This window comes from Talpa occidentalis, unplaced genomic scaffold (genome assembly GCF_014898055.3).
Source record: "Talpa occidentalis isolate TD23 unplaced genomic scaffold, MPIMG_talOcc4v2.1 talOcc4.6, whole genome shotgun sequence".
NCBI lineage: Eukaryota > Metazoa > Chordata > Mammalia > Eulipotyphla > Talpidae > Talpa > Talpa occidentalis.
In genome coordinates, this window is record NW_023604972.1 from 90,916,068 (window position 1) to 90,941,697 (window position 25,630).

General features: G+C 35.9%; 1 protein-coding gene across 2 annotated transcripts in view; it reads right to left on the reverse strand.

Annotated features, from left to right (window-relative positions):
* CERT1 (ceramide transporter 1) overlaps positions 1–25,630 on the reverse strand; it is a 100,059-nt gene that overhangs the window by 52,350 nt on the left and 22,079 nt on the right. For both annotated transcript variants that reach the window (XM_037530016.2, XM_037530015.2), the window contains exon 3: positions 10,985–11,101. In XM_037530016.2, coding sequence (XP_037385913.1) covers positions 10,985–11,101 — 117 coding nt within the window. The remainder of the gene's footprint in view (positions 1–10,984; positions 11,102–25,630) is intronic.

The window sequence follows — 25,630 nt, forward strand, 5'->3', positions numbered from 1 at the left end:
GTCAATATGCATAAGCTATGCCACCCACTATTACTTTTCCACATTAAATATAGAAAAAGCAGAATTTCATCTGTTCCAATGACTGTAAGAAATCTTTCCTCCTGATTAAATAAAAACTCAAATATAATTTTGAAACATTGTAAAAAACGACTTTTACTATTTAACTTCATATTCTTTGATATTCTTATAGCAACAATATGGAATAGTAACAACTCCGGATATCTGTTTTTCTTATTTAAGGAAACATTTTACAAGCAAATTACAGACTAATAAATAACAGTGAAGCAAATTAAAATTTAGTAATATTTATCTAAATTGTTAGTAGCAATTAAGTGGTAGCATTATATAAATTTGCAAATCTGGTAAACTCTATACAAAATTATCAAATATGTTACAGAATTTTCAGAACATGTGTATTTGTGTAATTTGCCAATCTTACTCTATTCTTTAAGTACAAGTAAATATACAATTATTTTAAATGGAATGAGGGTGGCCAATTCATATTAACCTAGAGTGAAAAGGCATTCAAATTTTCTTAAAACCATCACTTTGGGAAATGCCAAGAGATTAAGGTAGTTAGCAGTAGGCGCTGAAGATAAAGAGAGGCCAAAAAAAAAAAAAAAAAAATACGGAAAGGCCATGATAAACCAAAGAAAAAGAAAGTAAGAGTAGGATGGTGCGCAAGAGTTATTAATAAATAGTAATTATAACGGAGAGCAAAGGAAAAAAAAATGAAACTAAGTTATATTAATTATAGTTAGAACAGGTGATAGGAAAGTAACTGAATTTTGTAGCACTAAGAACAGTTAGAGCTCATTCCTGGCTTATTTTGCCCAGGAAGGGCATTCGAACTTTTCTTGGTTCCTGGCAATATTCCCTTTCCTCAGGGCAACATGGGTTGGCCTCTACTCCCTATAACTTAAAAGGCTTAATTACAATGAATGGACATACATATGAAATCAATACTTACGACAACTCAAAATTTCCATCTTTATCTGATCTGAGCAGACAATTTTGTTCATATTTAACAGGCTTTGTAAAACTGTTTTCCAAAGTGTTTGCACCCATTTATACCTGATGCTCCACATCTCCGTCAAAACTTGGTATAGTATTTTTATTTTTTAAATTTAAGCCACTCTGAGAGATGTATGCTGGAATCTCGCTGTGGTTTATTTTATTTTTATTTTTAAAAAAGATTTATTTATTTATGCATACAAGAACTGGGGTATAGGCCAGAGGTGCTGGGGGCGGTGGTGGCAAGAGTATTCACCACAGACAGAATGGAGAACAGAACATGTGGATCTACTGAAATACACTGCTGAGGGGTGCAGTGAGCAAGATAGGAGTGATCTGCTGCACCATGTGGGTTAGTTAGCAACCAGGCCGGGGTTGAAATTCATGACACAGTGGCTGGCAATAGCTTATTACACTGAGACTTTAACCCCTGGGCCATCAGGGAAGGCCCTCCCTGTGGTTTAAATTTGCATTTCCACATGGTTAATGGTATAAAGACCGCTTCCTATGCTTATTATCCATTTGGATACCTTCTTTTAAAAAGTACCAGTTCAAGTCTTCTGGCTTAAAAAAAGAAAGAAAAGAAACTATGTGAATTTATCTTATTCATTTCTGGACTGTCTTTTTGGGTAAAATGTCAAGTTTTATCTGTTCAAAGGGCTACATGGTTAATAATGATCAGCTACCGAAATATCTTCTTCCTTCACGGTTTCATGAAAATCCTCTGATTTCTTCTACCATCTCAGTAAAAGATAAACATTTATTACTATTATTTTTTTAATTTTATATATTTTTTACATCATTTTTCATTTTTGCACAATGTTCGCATCTTCACCCTGGTCATAGTCCCCACACAATACCCACCCCGCCTTGTTTTGATCCCACTCCCTCCTCCCCGCTCTGTTGTGTGTCTCTGGCCCATAGTTGCTTGTTGATTTTGATTTTTATTTTATTATAATTAGTCTTTTTCCTGGTCCCTTATTTAGCTTTTCTAAATTCCTTCTATGAGTGAGACCATCCAGTATTTTTCTTTTTCTTTCTGGTTTATTTTGCTGAGCATGATCCCTTCCAGTGCCATCCACGTTGCTGCAAATGGCATGAGTTTATCTTTTTTGATTGCTAAGTAATATTCCATTGTGTGTATGTACCACATCTTCTTGATCCAGTCATCTATTTTTGGGCATTTGGGTTGTTTCCATAGCTTAGCTATTGTAAATAGTGCTGCTATAACATAGGGGTGCAGGTGCCCTTTTGAATTAATGATTCTGTGTCCTTTGGGTAAATACTAAGGAGTGGAATTGCTGGATCATATGGAAGCTCCATCTTTAGTAGGTTAAGGAATCTCCACACAGCTCTCTATAGTGGTTGGACCAGTTTGCACTCCCACTGGCAGTGCAGGAGAGTTCCTTTTTCTCCACATCCTTGCCAACATTTGTTGTTGCTAGATTTTTTTTTTTAAAGATTTATTTTATTTATTTATACAAGCACTGGGTACAGTCAGAAGTGCGGGAGGGTGAGAGAATTCACCAGAGCCAGAGCAGAGAGCAGAACAGGCAGACGGACAAAGTACTCTGCTGAGGGGAGCAGTAGGCATGGCAGGAGAGGTCTGCATGCCATGTGGGACCCTCTCATGGTGGCTGGTGATCGAACTGGTGCTACAGAGGCTGTGGGCAGCTTTGCAACCCAGCACTCAACCACTGCGCCACTGGGGAGGCCTTGTAGCTAGATTTTTTAATATGTGCCATTCTCACTGGTGTAAGATGGTATCTCATTGTAGTTTTGATTTGTAACTGGCTGAAAACTATAAATTATTGGTCTTTATTCCCTCTTTTCAAGAAGTTATACTTTTTTTTTTTAAAGAGGAATGTATTATTTATTTATTTACTTGTTTGTTTATACATGCACTGGGTACAGTCAGAAGCGTGGGAGGGGAGAGAATTCACCAGAGCCAGAGCAGGGAGCAGAGCAGGTAGAAGGATCAAAGTACACTGCTGAGGGGAGCAGTGGGCAGCAGGAGAGGTCTGCGCGCCATGTGGGACCCTCCTCCGGTGGCCGGGGAGCAGCCGGGGATCGAACCGGCGCCACAGAGGCCGCGGGCAACTTTGCAACCTAGCGCTCAACCGCTGCACCACCGGGAGGCCCTCAAGAAGTTATACTTTATTAAGAATTTAGGGGGCCTCCCTGGTGGCGCAGCAGTTGAGCGCTGGGCTGTGAAGCTGCCCACAGCTTCTGCAGTGCCTGTTGGATCCCTGGCCACCGGCGAGGGTTCCACATGGCACGCAGACCTCTCCTGCTGTGCCCACTGCTCCCCTCAGCAGTGTACTTTGGTCCTGCTGCCTGTTTTGCTCCCTGCTCTGGCTCTGGTGAATTCTCTCACCCTCCTGTGCTTCTGACTGTACCCAGTGCTTGTATAAATCAATCAATCAATCAATCAATCTTTAAAAAAAAGAATTTAGACAATGTAAGGAAGTGCAAAGTGCAGCTGTTGGCTCAGGTGAATGCAGTAAAAATTAACAAATAGAAAATTTTAAGAGCCCTTGACAGTAGAATTATTTTTATTAGAGAACACTAAGAAAATAAAGAGGGTCAGTACTTCGTTTTTCCTGTTTAACTTGACTAAATTCCAAAGTGCTGGTAGTACAACACTAAAGTCAGATAGTTTTTTTTTTTTTTAACTGACATGTATGGCTTATCATAAATAATTTAGCAATTGACTCCCACTATTAAATGAAAAAAATCAAATTCCTGATCTTAATAAGAGAAATATCCAGAGACAAAATTATTTTTGGGGATTAATAGAGTTCCATTGTATTATTTTAAAAAAAAATTAAAAAAAAAAATAGAGTTCCGTTGTGATTCTAAGCACTTAGATTTATCTACAACTTATCTGAGAAAATGGCAGAGCCCTGACTACTCTTACAGCTTCCCTCAAAAATTAAAATTCTTAAATGTGAAGGAGAAATAAAATTTGATTCCATCTTCTTCCATGCTGTCATATGATGTAATTAGACAAATGGAGAACTGGTTCTAATCTCCTAATTTTATGAAATTGCTTTACAGAGTATACACTAAAAACAACATTTTCAAGAGTTATATTTGCCAATTAAAACATAAGGCTAAGTTTATATGATAATCACTTATAAGGCAGATAATTAAAGATTATCTGTTAAGATTTTGCAACATTGTACCTGGACCAGATAATATGACCTTATATGACCTTGACATGTACAAAGTCCTAAGTAGTAACAGGAACATTCTGCCACATAGCTGTTAAAAATAGTTTCTAGTAAGTTTATACTCAATTTAAGGCAAAAGAAAGTAAAAATAACAGAAATTGCTAATAATAGAAAAAAAAAAAACCCCAATCAAGCTGACACTGAGATACCAAGGGGTAGATGGGAGTAGGGAGGGTGGAGCAGGGGTTAGAATGCATATGGCAACACAATTTTTAAATGATCTTCAAAGTGAATGTGGGCATCATTAAGGTGACCAAACAACAAGAATCTTTTGGTAAGAAACTTTACACCCCACTAAATTTCAAGTAAAAGATCCTTTCAAAAACTGTTTTCCACATAATTTTTCTCAGATAGAAATATCTAATCTTCTCAGGTTGAGAATAAATTTTCTGAAAGCATTCATGGTGCTTCAAATATGAATTAATGGGGCCTTCATATGGAGAAAGAACAAAACTGCAAACATTAAATTGCAAAATAAAGGCCGGCAGATCCCCACTGTATCTGTAAAATAAACATCTTTAAAAGTTACCATTTGGAGTCTTCCTCCCTAATGTGTATTTTCTTATGACTCTTCAAGGCTTAGATAGCTTACAAAATGTGGGCAAAGTCTGTGTGGCCATCACCACCAAAATTTCAGGATCTACTAAGGTTGCTTCCTTATGGAAATAAAAAATGTTATGATTACCACAAACTGTCCGAGTCAAAACTTTCCAACATAATTGCTTATTTGCTAGTGCCAAAGGAGCCTTCCTGCTATGGTTTTTGTGTGTTTTTGAGGGGTAGAATGGTGGGCTGGCAGAGAGCATTTCTTTCTTTGCAAACAGAAATTATATCTAGTAAGAGCACATGTATTGTAATTGTGTAAGATTTTAGATATAAAACTATGATTTAAAAAAACAAACAAGCATCAACAGATGGTTTATCACACTCTTTAAACTATAATTACACAGAAAATGCCCAGAGGTCCTCTGATAATACATCACAGCATCTTTATTATAAAAATAATAGTTAAAAATTCAAATAAAAAGACAATGATTTTCACTTTACATGAACACAGCTTTGGCTTTCAAATAATTTTCACAAACATCATCATATTTAACCTCAAGACAATATAGGAGATGGTTAGGATATTAAAAAAACCAAAACTGTCTTTAAAAATAATTCATTTTGTACTGTCTCAAATCCTATGCAGTGAACTCCAGACAATAAAGTCAGCATACTATCTCAAAATCAATCTATTTCAATACTATTCTGGAATACATGTGCCCTTCCTATATTTTACGTTGAAAGAGAATTTTTGTATTTAAGAATGACTTCTGAAATATTTTTCTTCCCCAAGGATGTCTGTCTCATGTCATACTGAATTATGCAGTGAGAAACTGAGAAAATTTTAATCATATAATCATCTTTCTAAAACTTTGTTTATAGTGAGCAAATTATTCTAGAATGAACAACAAAGAGGATAAAAACAACAGAGCTGTAATTATAAAGCCTACTAAATTTCTGTCAGTAATCTTTCTAACACCAGCCATGAAGATTAAAGGAAATAAATCCAAATATCACAAATTTTCATTGATAAAAAAATCTGTTCTATGATACTGTATATTTCCATTGAAAAAATTTATGTGTTCAATGTTTTTGCTGATTACTACAAATTTGTATCATCTGAACCTTTAAGGAGTTTCTGTTTTAAAATAAGCACTAGCGATATGAAGAAAATAAAAAAATGAGAATATTTTGATTCAAGAAGCTTATGATTCAACTCAACAAAAAACATTTCACAGAAATACATACTTAAAGGATGGCAGAAGTGCTTGCTGGCCAAAAGTTCTGGTTCGTAGGTCAGAAAGACCTGGGCCTGAGTGCTGGCTCACTTTACCAACTAACTAGCAGCTTGACCTTGGAAAAGTTACTTAATTTGTGTCTGTTTTCTATTCTGTAAAAACAGGTTAATAATGTTAACCTCTTAAGACTGTGAGAGTGAAAATGAGATAAATATGTGTTTATCACCATATTGGCCACACATCAATCCTCAAAATACGTTAGCTAATCATTACCACCACAATGACCTTATTATTATTATTGAAGAGGTTCTCTTAGATATAACTCCTAGTGTGTGTGTTTGCGAAACAAATTAATACACAGACGTTATTAAAATGAGGATACAGACTTCTGGGAAGGAAAGAAGAAAAACCTCCAATTCCTTCTAGAGCTTGTCTTAACAAAGGCAAAAGGCAATGAAAGCCCAATCGATGGTATCAGAAGTTAAAAAGACAGGTAAATTGTTTCAAATATCCTGTCCAATTATCCTAAAAACAGGTGGTACAACAATGAAGTAACTATGAACTGAATAGATGGAATGATGGGAACCCAGGATATCTCTGAAGCACAATACTCTTAGTTTATCATATCTCTAGGTTATTTTGCTTGCCTGCTTGTTTTTGTTTTGGTAGCAGTGTTAGAGGTGGGTGCTGGGATGGAGAAGTACACATACTACATACTGCCTGCCATCTTTCTTCCTTTAAATAACTTATCAAAGTCACACAGTTAGTAAGAGTAGAGGACTGAATCCATTATTTGTCAGATTCCTCAGTCCAGTACTCAAACACTAACCAATATAATATAATGCTCTTTTTGGCAATCCATGGACAGAAAGTCAAGTAGTACACCTCAGATGATACACTCTAATCTGCAGGGGATAGCTTACTTAAATATTTTTAAACATTCAAGAGTCTACCAATAATAACTGACAGAAAGCAGAATCTACATAAAATTGAATCCTAAGAAACAGTGAGATAAAAAGTAGCATAGTGTACGCAAGTTACTTAAGTTTAAGCTAAACTTCAGTTTCTTTTTCTGTAAAATATGCTTCTTTCACCTCTCAGAGTAACAGGGAGAAAATAAAGCTCTCAAAGTATACAATAATTAGTACTTGGTGATCCTCAATAAACAGTACCCCCTATCATCCCCACTACGATTTGCTATTAATTCTGAATATCAATACGGCAATGCATGTTTAAATAGTAAAATTACTAAATCTAGGTTCCAGTTCAGTATTCTTCAATGCTACTGAAGAATGAATCAGGAAACATTTCCTCACTATCTCCCTATTCCCGGAATAAGAAAGAAAATACACTTTGCTGATTATGATTGGTGATAGCATCTGACTTTTCTTCCTCCTATATGTTTGGTTAATAATTCTAACAATTTATTTTTAAGATTCAATTTAAAATGTCACTGATATATTTATTTGGCATAGATCACATACTTTGCTTTGCACATTAAAATAAAGTATTATAAGAATAACACAATGATTTCTTCCTTGTCTAAGAATAAATTATCTTTAAAAATCAAAAGGGAAAATTCTATACAAGGTATCTAGAAACCTACTTAAATCTCTCCGAATCTGTTATCTCAGCTTATGTGCACTGCTCTATGCCCCAAAGATTGTATCTACCTACCTTTTTTCAAAGATTGATTTTTATTTATTTATGCATACAAGAACTGGGGTACAGGCCAGAGGTGCGAGGGTGAGAGGATTCACCAGAGACAGAGCGGGGAGCAGAACAGGAGGATTGATGGAAATACATTGCTGAGGGGAGCTGTGGGTGAAACAGGAGAGGTCTGCTGCACCATGTTGGTAAGCTCCCTGACCTGGGATTAAACTCGTGCTGTGGTGCCTGGTGATAGCTTGATAGCGCTGAGACTTTAACCCCTGGGCCATCAGGGAGGCCTGCTGTATCTACCTATTTTTCAAAGATGCAAAGAAACCAATAATATGAAAGAAATACAGGCTTCCTGCATTCCTTTTTACCAAGGAGAAAACACAAAATGAGAACTTGTCAAGGAATTCTGGTTTGGCTTTACTAAAAAAAAAAATCAGCAAAATAAAATATGTTTAATTAAGGGTAAAGAAATCAAAATATACAAACCTCCAGTTGTAAAATAAATCAATCCTGGGGATGTAATATATAGCATGGTTATTAACTACAGTTAATAATACTGTATTGTATATTTTAAAGTTATTAGGTAGATCATAAAATGTCTCATCACAAGAAAAAAATTTTGTGATCGTTAAGGTGACAGATGTTAGATTACTGTGATTACTTCATAATATATACAAATATCTAATCATGTTGTATATCCAAAACTAATGTTGTATGTCAATTATATCTCAAATGAAAAAAAAATACTGTACTATTTGAAAGTTGCTAAGAAAGAAAATATTACAAGTTATGAAAAAGAAAAAAGTTTGTAACTATGTGGGGTGATGGATACTGAACTTGCTACAATAATCATTTTGCAATATATACATTATCACATCATTATATTGTACAACACCTTAAACTAATACAATGTTATATATAGTCAATAATATCTCAAAGTATCTGGAAAAAAGATTAAAGAGTGCTTAATTAAAACAGGAAATAGGGCCTCTCCTGGTGGCACAGGTGGTTGAGCTCAGCGCTGTGAAGCTGTCCGCAGCCTCTGCAGGGCTGGTTCGATCCCGGCCAGCTGGCGAGGGTCCCACATGGCGAGCAGACCTCTCCTGTCGCGCCCAGTGCTCCCCTGAGTGTATTTCCTCAGTCTGCCTGTTCTGTTCCCCGCTCTGTCTCTGGTGAATCCTCTCACCCTCCCACGCATCTGGCCTGTACCCCAGTTCTTGCATAAAATAAAAAAAAAAAAAAAATCTTAAAAAAAAAAGGAAAAATAACAACCCCGAAATTGAAATCAACTGGGTAATAAGCCTTTAAAGATCATCTCAGTTAAAAACACAGAAATCAGTCTTACCTAGTAACATTTTTAATGAGCAAGATGGCTGCCCTGACTAAATACACAGATCAGATCACTGTCCTTGTACATTTAGTCACTCTCAGGGAATGCAGAACTATTTATCTAGAAACCACCTGGTATAGGTTAGTAACTTTGTGATTCCAAAGCACTTGCTTTTTCCACTATATATAACAAATGGAAAAATATATCAGTCACTCTAGTAACTTTTTTAATGTTATTTATTTCTTGTAGGCACTAAGAAGAGGTAGATGTTCATGTTCAAGGTCACATGTTATACATGGCAGAGGTTGTAGTGTTTGGATCCATGCCAGTCTGGCTCAAAAGCACTGGGGTTCAGAAATTCGAGGCAATCTCTCTCTCAAGTAACAGAAAAGTTTCTGGTTTTCCCATTTTTAGGTCCTTTTCTGAATAATACCAAGACAATTAAGATTCACAACAATTTTAAACCAATCTAATACAAAAGTTAAAATGGGGGAAAAACAAAGGCATCATAGCCAGTTTTCTATGGTTGGGAAAAACTCATAATCATAATCAATAATAAAGAAATAAAAGCTCCTACAAGATCAATATCAAGAATAATATACCTGTGTTAGCCCAAGCCAGACAGGTTTTTCTTGCTTATGTGTATATGTATATGTGTATGTAGGTGGTTTTTGCCTATTCAATAACTAAAACAGGTGTTTCTACTACAACTCTGCGAAACCCAAATAAACAAGTAGAGACAAGTATGTGAATAAGTACAAGGTTCTTTTAAGTCACACTCAGGAAAAACAGGGTGAATTTATAACTTTCCTTATTTCTTGTTTTACCTTGAATCACTGATTTAGTTAATGCAGTTTACTCCATAGCAGAAGTCAAAGAGTAGCTTTAATTATAAGAATGTAGCTTAAAATTTTATATGAAATTTTCTAAAGGCTTATTATAAGATAGCTCCATACTTACAAAAATTAAATAGACTTGTTTTAATTAATGATTAAAAATACATATCATAGCAAATTCCCTTAGTGGAAGTCAAATGTTAAAAACAGAATCGTGGTGAATATATATATATGTGTATTAAAAATATAGAATGCTCATTATCAAAACAGATTAACTCATGCCATTTGCAGCAACATGGATGGAGCTGTAAGGGATTATGGTAAGCAAAATAAGCCAGAAGGAGAAAGATATCAGATGGTGTCACTTATATGTGAAATAGATACCAAACAAAGGGCCAAAGGTAAAAATTAAAATCAACCCTTGGAAGCTGACCATAGACCTGAGGTATCCAGGGAAGGAACAGAAGGAAGCAGGGGGTGGGGAAAATGAGCACAATGGACTATAGCAGAGAACTACAGGTGCTTTGGTGGTTAAGAGAGGACAAATCCTATACTGTCAAATAACTAACAAGGATGTAAAACAACAGTACTTCATCATTACTACTACTACTACTACTAACGTAATAATGGACTTAAAATAAATATGAATCTAATAGTTTCCAAAAAATAAAATCATTTCAAATATTTGTTAGCTATATTGTTTAATTGTTATCATCCAAATAATGTTTAACTCTTTAATAACACAAGTTACATCTCAAGATTTTCTTTCTTTTTTTAGAAATATGACCTGGAGAAGGTATTTAATAATCCCCCCTTAACAGAAGTAACATTGTATTACAATGTTACATAAGTTTCAGATGTGTATCTCTTAGACTTAACATATGTATAAACATCCCATTCTATCCTTCATCATACCACTGTCCCCTTTGTCCTGATTAACTCACTCCAATTTCCCCTCTCTTTCCTTTTAGTAACCACTAACTGATCTTACAGTTGAAAAATTCATTTTTGTTTTATTTAGTTCATCTGTTTTTTCTATATGCCAATCAAGATTTTTTTTTTAAGGGATCCCACCAGTCTCTTGCTTAGTCTCTATGGACAAGTTAACAATGGAGATCCTACCTTGTGTTGTTCAATGGCATCTATCCATTGTTGTCTGTGATCTGGATCTTGAGCACGAAGATACCAAACACTATCATTTACACTAATATCAAATCGACATTCATCAAAATCATGAGGCTGTGGAGAAAAAAAGTAGAAAAAGAAAAAAAAAACTAATTATATTCTTATAAATGTTATACCCTACAACAAAAACATGAAAATAGCCATTCTGGTTGGTGAGAGACTATTTTTCTATTCAACTTTTTTGAAGATGTATGTCTCAGATAGAAGAGCACAACATGGGCATAATTACCAAAAACTAAGTTTCATTTACCATTTCAACAAATGACTTGACATATAAACTACAAACATATTTTAAGAAACAGTTAATATTTTTCATCAAATGCTTTTGAGTTAAACTAGTTGAAACACCACCAAAGGAACAATTTAAAAGGGGCCAAAATAAATTTTAGGAAAGACATTTACTACTTTTATTCTACCTCTAGTATTTGAATAAAATTTTCAACATGAGTAACTTTATTTCATTAAGTTTGATAGACAAGGTATGTAATATTTTATCACAAAATAATGGTAACATTTCCTCCCAAGTATTTCAAATTAACTTCTAGGATTTTACATGTCTGTGACAGGCAGGAGAGCTTGAAGGAAAAGCAAAAACAATAAAAGCATTACATCAAACCTAGATTAGATAGAAAAAGGAAACTGCCTGCATCAAAATGTAAACATTTTGTGAAAATGTAAACTTTTGGTTCCATGCTTCCCATTCTTCTTAAGAATACATTAAGCGAATATTTTGTATCTTTGTTCCCCCAAATAAATGAACTCAAATATAACAGGATCATATCACATATACCACTTCTTCCACTGGACAGAATACAGTAAGTCAATTTCCTCTCCCGTGAACAATCTTAGCTTTAGAGGAGAAAGAATCCTCTCTGGTCAATGTAATAAACTTATTAAGTAAACAGTGCCTCTATTCTATTTTCAGGATTTATTATTTATTCTTTCTCCCCTTAAACAGCATCAATCCTTTATCTCTTTATCAGTTTATTTAGAAAAAGAATGTAAGGTAATGCTACAATGTTATTTAGCTTTGAAACAAATCACTTTTAAGATTAAGACAGCAAATCATGACTCTGACTTGCCAAATAATACAAGTTACACATTTCTGGAATCACTATGTGCATCACAGTTCGGACTGTGGTGGGAGGTAGAATGTGCTAGAAAGAAGCAAAAGGGAAAAAAATAAGAATGCATATCTTGCATATAACTTGCAGAAATACATAAAATTTACCATTCATAAATGCAATCAATAATGCCTATACATTTAACTGAATGTCAAATATTCACAAAATTTTTAATTGAGTACAGTTACTGAGAACAGTTTTTTGAAGGGAAAAAAGCACCTACACTATCTGAAGAACCAAATAATTTAACTGAGCAGCCAACTGTGTTAAGTAGTCCAAAAACTTAAACATCATTCAATCTCATTATACAGCTAGTTACTATTCTTGAAAATGCCTCACAATTTGTACTGTTTGGTACCCTTATTAAAGTTTTTAAAAAAATAAAGGGAGGTAATACATCTACTTCAAATTTACTAATTGTACCAGCTAGTAAACATTTTTCCAGCTTTGACATCTTCAGAATTTCCTCATGATCTTCCAATAAACCCCCATTGGAAAATTTAAAACATTCCTGAAAATGAAGAACCTGCCAGGAAGCATTCTCTGGGTGAGTGACTTAATAAAACTTGAAATCAACATACATAAAGATTTCCAAGTTACTAAATCTGCCAAGTATATAAATTATGAGACTCCTCCCTGTTTCAAGGTTTGGAAATGTGTAAAAAATAAGTTTTTAATAGAGTTATAAACAGGAATGAAATAAAATCATTAGTTAGTTGCAACTAAAGAATCTGAAAATGTCACTGAATGTCACATATTGAAATGAGATGTAATATCTCAATATAAATGCTGAAGAGTATTTTTAAAAGTGAAAACTAGGAAGAAATCAACAAAATGTTAAAAGTAGTTGTCCCTTAGTGTTGGAATTTCAAGTGATTTTCTTCTTTAGACTTTTCTATATTTTCTACATTTTATAATGGACAGGGCTAGCTTTTATTTTTTTAAGTTTTTTTCCTTATTTTTTTAAAATTAATTTTTTTTAATTTTTTACATCATTGTTCATTTTTAAACAATATTTGTTTTCCCCACCCCCTCAGGTGTAGTCCCCATAGAGTCCTTCACCAATGCACCTGCGCACCACCACCTCAGTTCCCTGTACTACTCCCTCCCTCTGATCCCTCTCCCTCCTCCTCCCCTGCAGGATGTCTCTGATTTATAATTGTCCATTTTTGCTTTGTTGTGATTTGTACTGTTATTTTTTTACACTGATGTCTTATTTGGTTCCCCTATATTCCTGCGATAAGTGAAACCACCCGGTATTTGTCTTTTTCCTTCTGGCTTATTTCACTGAGCATAATTCCTTCTAGTTCCATCCACGTTGCTGCAAATGGCATGAATTTATCTTTTTTGATTGCTGAATAATATTCCATTGTGTGTATATGCCACATCTTCTTGATCCAGTCATCTATTTTTGGGCATTTGGGTTGTTTCCAGGTTTTGCCTATTGTAAATAGTGCTGCAATAAACAGGGGTACAGGTGTTCTTTTGAATCAATGTTTTTGTGTCCTTTGGGTAGATCCCTAGGAGAGGAATTGCCGGGTCATATGGTAGCTCCATTTTTAGTAGCCTGAGGAACCTCGAGACAGCTTTCCACAGTGGTTGGACAAGTTTGCACTCCTACCAGCAATGTAGGAGAGTTCCTTTTTCACCAAATCCTCACCAACATTTGTTGTTGCTTGTTTTTTGTTATGTGCCATTCTTACTGGTATAAAGTGGTATCGCAATGTGGTTTTAATTTGCATTTCCCTGATTATAAGGGATGTTGAACATTTTTTTATATGCCTGTTGATCATTAGCATTTCCTCTTTGGAGAAATGTCTTTTAAGTTCTTCTGCCCATTTTTTGACTGGATTGTTTATTTTGTTTTTGTTGAGTCTTAAGAGTTCTTTGTATATCTTTGTAATCAGTCCCTTATCAGTTGACTGGAATGCAAAGATTTTTTCCCAATCAGTGGGGTGTCTCTCTGTTTTGGTTAATGTCGCTTTTGCTGTGCAGAAGCTTTTCAGTTTGATGTGATCCCAGGTGTTTATCTTTTCCTTGACTATCTTTGCTTTTGGTGATGAGCCTTTAAAGATGGTATTGCGATGTATGTCTTGTAGTGTTTTACCTATATTTTCTTCTATATATGCTATGGTTTCAGGTATTATATCCAGTTCTTTTATCCATTTTGAGTTTATTTTTGTGTGCACGGTGAAAGGTAGTGGTCTAGTTTCTTTTTTTTTGCATGTGGTGGTCCAGTTTTCCCAGCATCATTTATTGAACAAACTGTCCATGTTCCATTGCATATTCTTTGCTCCTGTGTCAAAGATCAGTTGTCCATATGAGTGTGGTTTTATTTCTGGGCTCTCTATTCGGTTCCATTGGTCTGTGTGTTTGTTTTTGTTCCAATACCAAACTGTTTTAATTATTATGGTTTTGTAGTATAGCTTGAAGTTTGGAGTGTGATACCTCCTTTCTCCTTTTTTTTTCCCCCATCAGTAGGACATTGGCTATTCGTGGTTTTCTGTGGTTCCATATGAACTTCATCAATACTTGTTCTATTTCTTTGAAGAATGTCATGGGGATTTTTATTGGAATAGCACTGAATCTATATATTGCTTTTGGTAGGATGGGCATTTTAATAATGTTAATTCTCCCAATACATGAGCATGGCATGTCTTTCCATTTCTTTGTGACTTCTTCTATTTCTTTTAACAGCGTTTTATAATTTTCTTTGTATATGTCTTGTACCTCTTTTGTTAGATTTATTTTCAAGTATTTGATTTTTTTGGTATCAATTATAAAAGGGATGGTTTTCTTGATCTCTTCTTCTTCAGATTGATTGTGTATAGGAAGGCTACTGATTTTTGTGTGTTGATTTTGTATCCTGCTACTTTACTGAACCGGTTGACTATTTTGAGTAGTTTTTTCTGTGGAGTTTTTAGGGTTCTCTATGTATATTATCGTATTGTCTGCAAATAGTGATCGTTTTACTTCTTCTTTCCCCATCTAGATTCCTTGTATGTCTTTCTCTTGTCTTATTGCCCTGGCTAGAATCTCCAGTTTTATATTGAAGAGCAGTGGTGAGAGAGGACATCCTGTCTTGTTCCTGATCTTAAAGGAAAGGCCTTCAGCTTTTCGCCATTGAGAATAATATTTGTCATATATGGCTTTTATCACATTAAGGTATTTTCCTTCTATCCCGAGAATTTCTAGGGCTTTCACCATAAATGGATGTTGGGCTTTGTTGAATGCTTTCTCAGCATCTATTGATATGATCATATGTTTTTTATTTTTCTTTTTGTTCATGTGTTGGGATTATACTGATGGATTTTTCTATGTTGAACCATCCTTGTGCCCCTGCGATGAATCCCACTTGATCATGGTGTATTATCCCTTTGATGCATTGTTGGATTCTTTTGCCAAGGATTTTGTTGAGGATTTTTGCATCAGTGTTCATTAGGGAGACTGGCCTATAATTTTTTTTTGTGGTGTCTTTGTTGGGTTTTGTTATTAGTGTAATGTTGGCTTCATAGAACGTATTTGGTAGTATTCCTTCTTTTTCAATTTCTTTTAATGAGTTTGTGTAGGATAGGCACTAATTCACTGCTGAACGTTTGGTAGAATTCATTAGTGAAGCCATCTGGACCTGGGCTTTTATTTTTGGGGAGTGCTTTGATTACTGCCTCAATTTCGCTGCTTGTAATTGGTCTGTTTAGGTGTTCTATTTCTTCTTTGTCCAGCTTTGGATGACTATATCATTCCAGGAATTTGTCCATCCAATTTGTTGTTGATTTTGTTTGCATGTAAGTGTTCATAGTAATCTGTGATGATTCTTTTGATTTCTACTGAATCTGTTGTGATTTCTCCTCGTTCATTTATTATCCTATTTATATGTGTTTTCTCCCGTTTTTTACTTTGTGAGCCTGGCTAGAGGTTTGTCTATTTTGTTTATTTTTTCAAAGGACCAACTTTTGGTTTCATTGATCTTTTGGATTGTTTTTTAAATTTCTATTTTGTTTATTTGTGCTTTGATTTTTATTATTCCCTTTCTTCTACTGGCTTTAGGGTTTTTTTTTGTTGTCCTTTTTCTAGTTCTTTGAGATGTGATATTCGGTTGTTTCTTTGAATTCTTTCTTGTTTCTTGACATGAGCCTGTATTGCTATATATTTTCCTCTTATTACTGCTTTTGCTGCATCCCATACATTCTGGAAAGTGGTGTCCTGCTTGCTGTTCAACTCAAAGTATTTTTTAATTTCTTCTTTGATCTCCTCATTAGTCCAGTGGTCCTCCAGTACTGTGGATTTCAATCTCCATGAAGTGGGAGGGTTCCTTGTTTTCTTTTCATGATTTATTTCTAGCTTGATGCCTTTATGATCAGAGAAGATAGTTGGAATGATTTTGATCTTCATGTATCTGTTGATGTTTGTCTTGTGGCCCAGTATGTGATCGATTCTGGAGAATGATCCATGTGTGCTTGAGAAAAATGTGTACTCGGATTTTTGGTGGGTGCAGTGTCTTATAGATGGCTGTTAAGTCCATGAGTTCTATGTCTTTATTTAGGGCTCTAGTGTTTTTATTTATTTTTTGTCTCATTGATTTCTCCATTGGTGAGAATGGAGTGTTGAAATCGCCCACTATATATGTATTTTCTTTAATGTCCATTTTCAGAGCTGATAATGTCTAATATATTTTGGTGCTCCTTCATTTGATGAGTATATGTTGATGAGTGTTATATTTTCCTGATGTATTGTCCCCTTGATCATAATGTAGTGTCCGTCTATGTTTCTTATTACTTTTTTAATTTGAAGTCTATTTCATCTGATATAAGTATAGCTGTTCCTGCCTTCTTTTTTGGCCCATCTGCTTGTAGGATTGTTTTCCAACCTTTTACTCTCAGTCTGTGTTTATCTTTCATGGTTAAATGTGTTTCCTGGACACAGCAGAAGGATGGATTTTGTTTTTTAATCCAGCATGCTACTCTGTGGTTTTTTTATTGATGAGTTTAATCCAGTTACATTTAGAGTTAATATTGATATGTTGGCATCTGTATTTGCCATTTTATTTGTCTTTTTTTTGGTGATTTTATTCTTTGCTTTATTCTGTTCTTGATCATTCCTCTGTTGGTTTTGACTTTAGGACTTCCTGTAGAATTTTTTGGAGTGGGGGTTTAGTTGTAATGAATTTCTGGTGTTTGTTTGAGATGATCCATATTTTTTCTTCATAAAGGAGAGCTTTGCAGGGTATTCTTTTTTTTTTTTTTTTAAAGATTTATTTATACAAGCACTGGGTACAGTCAGAAGCGCGGGAGGGTGAGAGAATTCACCAGAGCCAGAGCAGGGAGCAGAACAGGCAGAAGGACCGAAGTACACTGCTGAGGGGAGTAGCGGGCGGCAGGAGAGGTCTGCGCACCATGTGGGACCCTCGCCTGGCGGCCAGGGATCGAACCGGCACTGGAGAGGCTGCGGGCAGCTTCACAACCCAGCGCTCAACCGCTGCATCACCAGGGAGGCCCTGCAGGGTATTCTTGGTTGGCATTTGCAGTCTTGAAGTTTGTTGAATACATTACTCCATTCTCTTTTTGCCCATAGTGTTTCTTTGGAGAAGTGTGAGGTTAACCTGACTGATTTTCCCTTATAAATTATGTTTCTTCCCCTTTGCCAGTTTCATTATTTTTTCTTTGTCTTGGACTCTTGCAAGCTTTATTATTATGTGTCTAGCTGTAGTTTTCTTTTCATTGTGGTAACTGGGTATTCTCACTTCTTATATGTCTATATTCGTCTTCTTTTTCATACTTGGGAAGTTTTCTTCAATTATCTCCTTGAATAATTTCTCAGTTCCTTTGTCTCTCACCTTCTGGAATGTCTATAATTTGTATATTTCCTCTCTTTATGGAGTCTGATAATTGTCTAAGGGTATTCTCATTCTTCTTCCTTTGCACTTCTCTTGCTTTTTTCTCTTTTGGTTCTATTTCTGTATATTCAAGAGTACTGATCCATTCTTCCATTTCCTTGTATTTTAATGCTTTTCCAAGAGCTCTTTGTCTCCTCCGGTAATCTTTCAGTCTTTTATTTCCTTTCATAACGTCTCATTTTCATTCTTCAGTTCACTGATTATTTGTTTCATCTCATTATACTTTTTAATCATGATGATTATTAATTCTCTATCTGACAGGCAGAGAAGTTCTTCCATGTCATTGTTGAGCTCTGGTGACTGACTTTCTTTTTGTGGTGTGTCCTTCTCCTACGGGCTTGCTTGGTTATTTGTTATTTGTATTTTTCCTTCTCCCTGTTTGCTTTCTAATTTGTTCTATGCATTGGGATGTTGTGCCACTAGTGTTGGCAGGCATCTCTTTGGATTGCTCCTTCAGGGGTGCCAAAAACTGTTTACCAGACTGAGACCAGCACTGGTAGGCCAAAACTCCACCAGGGTGTTGATGCTGTGGCTATGTTGCTGGTTACTGTCTTTTACAGTCTCTAACAGTTCCCTCCCTCCATATTTACTCAATATTTGCTTCCCCCCGCCTCAAGTATAGTCCCCATAGGATTTCCTTCACCACTGTACCCGTGCACCATCACCACAGTCCTCTGTGCTCCTCCCTCCCACGCTCTGATTTCTCTCCCTCCTCCTCCCCTTGCTTTTATGTGAAAAAAGTTACTTTAAAAGAAGAAAGGACGAGCTATCAATCTTTTTGATCATTACAACTCAGTCAAATAAAATGGCAATGAAACTACTTCACAATAGAATCTAAAATTAATCAACAGATGTTCTCTTAGTAGTGCTGTGAAGGTCAGTCAAAAAATTATTTTAGGCATTATTCAATCTGAAGAAAAATGAATTTAACCTACAGCTAAGCCACTGCCTCTCTAAATGGACTACATGAGATTATTGTCACTTGTGCAGGATGATGATACCATGAATACAGAGGCATTAAGGGAGGTCAAATGGATATACTCAGAATGTAACATAGATGGCATGCTATCTGGGAAATTTCCCCAAGTCTAGGGAATGAAAACAATGTCATATAAATTCAGAAACTAGATCTTGTCAGCGTAGCAGATACAGGGAGACTAAGTTGAAGCAACACTTATAGCTATTTAGGCACATTATCAATGAACAGATACCGCCAGTTTAATGATTTACAGTAAGGTGTAAATGCTATGGTAACCAGACATTTCAGTCTTCTAGTAACTGCTTTCCTTCTAAGAATTCCACCTAGAAAAATCAAATAGTGATATGAAAGTTTCAGCATGGAATCAAAATAAGTAGTTAGAAAATTTTAGTGGGCAGTAGTGTACCAAGCTTAATGTAGTGTTTATTCCAATTAACTTTTGTTTTAAGTGGAAGAACCCTGTACCCTTTTCTATTTCTCAAATCCTAACTGTAACATTAATAAAACAAAAATAAAACAAAAACAGATGGGGTTAGGGACAGAAAGGAAAGAGCCCTACCAGGTGTTTTTCCCCTCAAGCTCACTGCCACTTTTCAGTAAATTTCACCTTCACAGAACAATATGAAAACCATTGCATGAACACTTTCTTTCCATGGTGTCAGGAAAGTTCAGGAAAGATCTGAACTTGAGATATGTTTGACGGGTTTCTGTCTGATTTGTTTAATATCTACCAGTTACCAATTGACATCTTCCTGGAATACTTGGTATATGTACATATAGAGAACTATTCTGTTAATTTTCAGCTTACCAAAGATCCAGGGATGGTGACCTAGTCTCTTGTGATTAAGCAAGTTACTTAAACTCTTTGAAGTCTCAATTCCTTTCCCATGACAGCAGTGTTAAATAGTAATACTTATTTCACTGGTTGTTGAGAGGATTAAATGTCATAATACACATTTAGAAAGCATTTAAAGGATATGGGATAGGCAATGCACTCAAATGTTAGTAGCAATATAATTCTTGAAACTATTTTGTAATTTCTTCAATGGTAAATAAATTCAGGGTAATAGACCACAGTGTGTATTTTCTTATACTAATATACCTTTGAAACAACACAACCATCCCTAAAATCTCTAAATTAACCTTCAGAGATTATTTAAATATATAATAAAAGAAACACAGGTAGAAAAGAGAAATGTATTTTAAATAATCTAGCAGTAAAAAGCATTATATGGCATGTATATCACAAATGGTAAGTTAAAATGTAGTGTTCTTGATTTCAATTTCTATATTGGGCTTCAGATAACTGAATCCCAACTGCTAAGACTTTTAGCCAGACCTAAAAAATTTTGATATTTTCTTTACTGTAGCTGTAACTGCCTAGTATAATATAGTTAATATATTTCCACCCCTCCTCCCATCTTCTCTTCCTCTCTCTAACAAACACATACACACACACACACACACACAGTATTTTTATTTGGGGAATCAGTTCTTCTAAAGTTTGTATTCCTTTTCAAACCTTGTTTATAAGTAAACTTCTAAATCTTTGATTTGTGAGTCTTCCTTTGATACTGCTTTTTGGCTTTTCCCATATTTAGTTTTCTGGTCTATTATCTCAAAGGTACAGTTGGGACTAAAAACAGGGCAGGTTTTAAGTTTGTATATGACAGAGTACATAAGTACACATGTTCTTAGATAAAATGAGTAAAATTGGTTAAGTTTTATATGCTTTGAGTTGTGCTTCCATGAAATTGCCTCCTAGTCAACGGAAGCTACCAAAATCTCCCAAGTATTAGTCAAAATCTCTTTTAATTTAATTTCTGAGTTTTCCTGATTGCCTTATTGCTTAGCCTCATGTCCTGATCACAATGATATACATAGCTGATAAGTGCATAAAGGGGCTGAAATTTCAGGCCTCCCTGGTGACACAAGGGGTTAAGTGTCAGCACTAGGAAGCTATTGACAGCCACTGCTGTCAATCCCTGCTGGCCAGGGAGCTAACCCACATGGCTCAGCAGACCTCTCTCCTGTCTCGTCAGCTACTCCCCTCAGCAGTGTATTTCAGTAGATCAGCCTGTTCTGTTCCCCTACTCTGTATCTGGTGAATCCTCTCACACACACCCCCTCTCCACCCCACCCTGCACCTCTGGCATACACCCCCAGCTCTTATATACATAAATAAATAAATCTTTAAAAAGGGGTGGGGGGGGGCTGAAATTTCAAAAGGTATAAATAAAAAAAGATAGCTACAAAAAATAAAGCCATTTTAGGATTCTTACCAAGAATGTATTATATTTAAACAAGTTAGCGTATGTGAGAAATACTGCATGAAATATTAACAGTAAATACTTTAAAATTGTATTAAGAGCTAGATGTCTCCATTTGCTTACTTAAACATTTTCTAAAAATAACAATACTTTTGTTAAAGGACAAAGTCTGTTCTACCTGTGGTTAAAATGGTAGAATGAATATATTCAACTCAACTTAGTCATCAAACTACATTTAAATAAAAAAGGCATTTAACTCAGACAAAGAAAATAGGTGAAGAGGACAGCAAAAACAAAACAAAACAAAAAAACCGTGGAAAATGGAAAGCAGATGAGCAACCTACTATGCACAGGTAAGTTGGGAAACCTAAGTGTGCAGCAAGGGAAGAGAGGCACAAGCCTATTTAAGGCCAAAGAGCCACAGAGTAAGAGAATGAGAATCAGTAACTTGAAGCTCGGGGTCCTGAGGCTACAGTCTGAAAGACTGATAAAAAATAAGAAACAATCAGTACAACTACATACCATCTGTAAAAATAGCCAAATTATCCCTCCAAAAGACTAGAGGACGTCTATTTGGATTATGCTGAATTAAAGAGACCCCTAAACTAAGAGCTATCAAGCATAAATGAAAGAAAAGGGTGCAACATTTAAACAGGAAGACTGAGACAAAATCTGAATAGCAGGAGTACTATCCCCAATCCAGTATACCATTTCCTACCCAAGGCAACCAAGGTGCTCAGAGAAATGTCTGGTTCTAGGACTGTGGCAGGTACGGTATATAATAAACATGGAAAACCTCAATCCTAAAAGGAAGGAAGTATGCTTTGGGTGGGGAGAATGGTTCATGGGACTGTGTCAAAAGCACCAAGGAACCAAGGTGAAGGACTTCCACTAATCATTAGGACAACTTGATCATCAAAATGCTGTAGTAATATTATAATCCACTGAATAAATCAGGAATATGAGCCCATTCTATTAACCATAGATCAAAAAAGAGAAGGCTTTTTCCCCCCCCCTTAAAACAGTAGAATGCTGACTGATAAAGGTGGAAGGAGTTTGAAGAGCTGGAAAATCACAATTTGGCAACCATTAGAGAAAATATTGGGTGGGTAGACATCATAAATGGTTGCTAAATCAAAAAGGGCAATGTTTTAAGAACAGAAAATTCTGAAGAAACAGTTAACGATGAGACGAACAAAAGATCAATTTATACACACAGAGACACACACAGACCCCATGTGATACATGTGCAAGAATGCACAATTCATATATATCTCCAACCAGGTGCCTCTTCTATATCTTCTCTTGAATGTCTAAGAGACATCTCAACATATTCAAAACTGACCATCTGTTTTGCCTCCCTAAACTTCTCTTGCAGGCTTCCACATTTCTGTAAATGTTAACCACCAGTTGCTGAGACCTGAAATCATCTGACTCCCATTTTTCTTGCACTCCATAAGGATTCCATCAGCAAATATGCTAATATTGTCAGCCTTACCATCAAAATAAATCTGGCGGCCAACCATTTCACATAATCTCTACCACTACTCTGCTACACTACTACTGTGGACCAAGTCAACATCATTTGTTGTCCAGGTAACTTATAATAGCCTTTTTTAAAAAAAGATTTATTTATTTATGCATACAAGAACTGGAGTATAAGTGGGAGGTGGCAGGGGGAGAGAAGATTCATCAGAGAGAGTGGGGAGCAGGACAGATCTACTGAAATACATTGCTGAGGGGAGCAGCAGGTGAGATAGGAGAGGTCTAGCTCCCTGGCCAGAGGGGATCGAACTTGTGCTGTAGTGGCTGGCAGTAGCTTGATAGCGCAGTTTTTAACCCCTATGCCACCAGGGAGGCCCATTTATAGTAGCCCTCTAAGCTGCCTTATTATTCCCTACTTCCACCCCTGTCTCCTGCAATCTATTCTTAATACAGCAGCCAAAAGTCATCCTGTTACAATGGATCAAAGCACTCCTCTGGCTCAAGCCTACAGTAACTTCCTATATCTCCCTCAGCATAAAAGTCAAAGTCCTTAAAAGTACTGGCAAGGTTCTACAGCATTAGGCACCACACCCCCATGCCTTCTTTTCCCTTACTTTCTGCCTTGTCTATTCCACCCCAAACACAGAGATTATCAAGAAGCTCTAGAGGGCTTTTTAAAACTTTTGTTCCTGTTACCCAGTCAACTCTTCCCTGTTATTTTTTCCCCTTGAACTTTCTACTACCATTATAAGAACTTTACCCTTCCCATTTTTACATCTCTGAAATAAGGATGTACCTTACAATTGATATCAATTAGAATCTGCAATGTGGTGTACACAATAACGGTGTGTCTTATATTTGGTGGCCTCAAGCTCATTAAAATATATTATGTTCAGAGAAACTTTCCCTCTACAAAAAAAATACACAAAAATAACAAAAGCTGAGTAAAATTGTGTTTACTGTTTAAGAGATCAGAACCTGAGAAGAGATTCTAAAAGTCAGTCTAAACTTTATGACCCCCAATTGCACAGTATCTTCCTCCAAGACTTTGTTTTCCTTTATTTGTAAACCCAACTTCCAAATCTTCAAGAAAAATATACAGGAAAACAAATTTTACAGACTCACTATTCATTTAAACTTTTTTCACTTAACATATTGAGACTTGATGTATTCTCTGAGTAGTCTGTTTCTTATTTTTACCTCCATTGGGGGAATTTCTGAACAAATTTGTGCTCTCAATTTTTAACCTTAAATAAAGGCTGTGTCATGATCCAGCCAGTTTCCAACTTCTTAATTTTCAATATGTTTGAACATTTAAACCTGTGCTGTCCAACATGCAGTCATTAGCCATACGTAGCTAGTTTAAATTGAGATACACATTGGGCCTCCCCGGTGGCGCAGCGGTTGAGCACTGGGTTGCGAAGCTGCCCTCAGCCTCTGCAGCGCCGGTTCAATCCCCGGCTGCTCCCCGGCCACCAGAGGAGGGTCCCGCATGGCGCGCAGACCTCTCCTGCCGCCCGCTGCTCCCCTCAGCAGTGTACTTCGGTCCTTCTGCCTGCTCTGCTCCCTGCTCTGGCTCTGGTGAATTCTCTCACCCTCCCGTGCTTCTGACTGTACCCAGGGCTTGTATAAACAAACAAACAAACAAACAAATAAATAAATCTTAAAAAAAAATAAATTGAGATACACTGTAAGTATAAAATACACAATGGACTACGGGCAAGGAGAGAGTGGAGGGACATAGTCAACAGACTCCAAGAAAACAGATGCCAACCAAGAATACTCTATCCCGCAAAGCTCTCCTTCCTCTTTGAAGAAAGAATATGGACCTTCCCAGACAAATAGAAACTCTGGAATTTCATTACAACTAAACCCCCACTCCAAAAAATAGTACAAGGAGTCCTAAAGCCAGAACCTCAGAGGGATGAATAACAATGAAAGAAGGCCAAAAAAAAAAAAAAAAAAAAAAAAGGTTATTAAAAGAATAAATAAATAAAATCAAAGGAAAGACAAACACAATGGCAAATACAGATGTTAACATATCAATATTAACTCTAAATGTAAATGGACTAAACTCTTCAATAAAAAGACACAGAGTTGCAGCCTGGATTAAGAAACAAAACCCAACCTTTTGCTGTCTCCAGGAAACACATTTAGCTACAAAAGATAAAAATAGGCTCAAAGTTAAAGGATGGAAAACAATCCTACAAGCAAATGGACCAAAAAAGAAAGCAGGAACAGCTATACTTATATCAGATAAAACAGATTTCAAACTCAAAAAGATAAAAAGAGACCCCAATGGTCACTACATTATGATCAAGGGGACAATACTTCAAGAAGAAATAACACTCATTAACATATACTCACCAAACGAAGGAGCACCAAAATATATCAGACAACTGTTGTCCTCTCTGAAAACAGACATCAGAGAAAACACATATGTAGTGGGAGACTTCAACACACCACTATCAACAATGGATAGATCAACAAGACAAAAAATAAGTAAAGAAACCAAAGCTCTAAATAAGGACCTAGAGCAATTGGGCTTAACAGACATCTATAGAACACTAAACCCCAAAAAAACGGAGTACACATTTTTCTCAAGCGCACACGGATCATTCTCCAGGATCGATCACATACTGGGGCACAAGACAAACATCAACAGATACACCAAGATTGAAATCATATCAACCATCTTTTCTGACCATGAAGGCATCAAACTAGAAATAAACCATAAAAAGAAGGCAAGGAACTTTCCTACCTCATGGAGATTAAAAACCACACTACTGGAAGACCACTGGACTAATGAGGAGATCAAAGAAGAAATTAAAA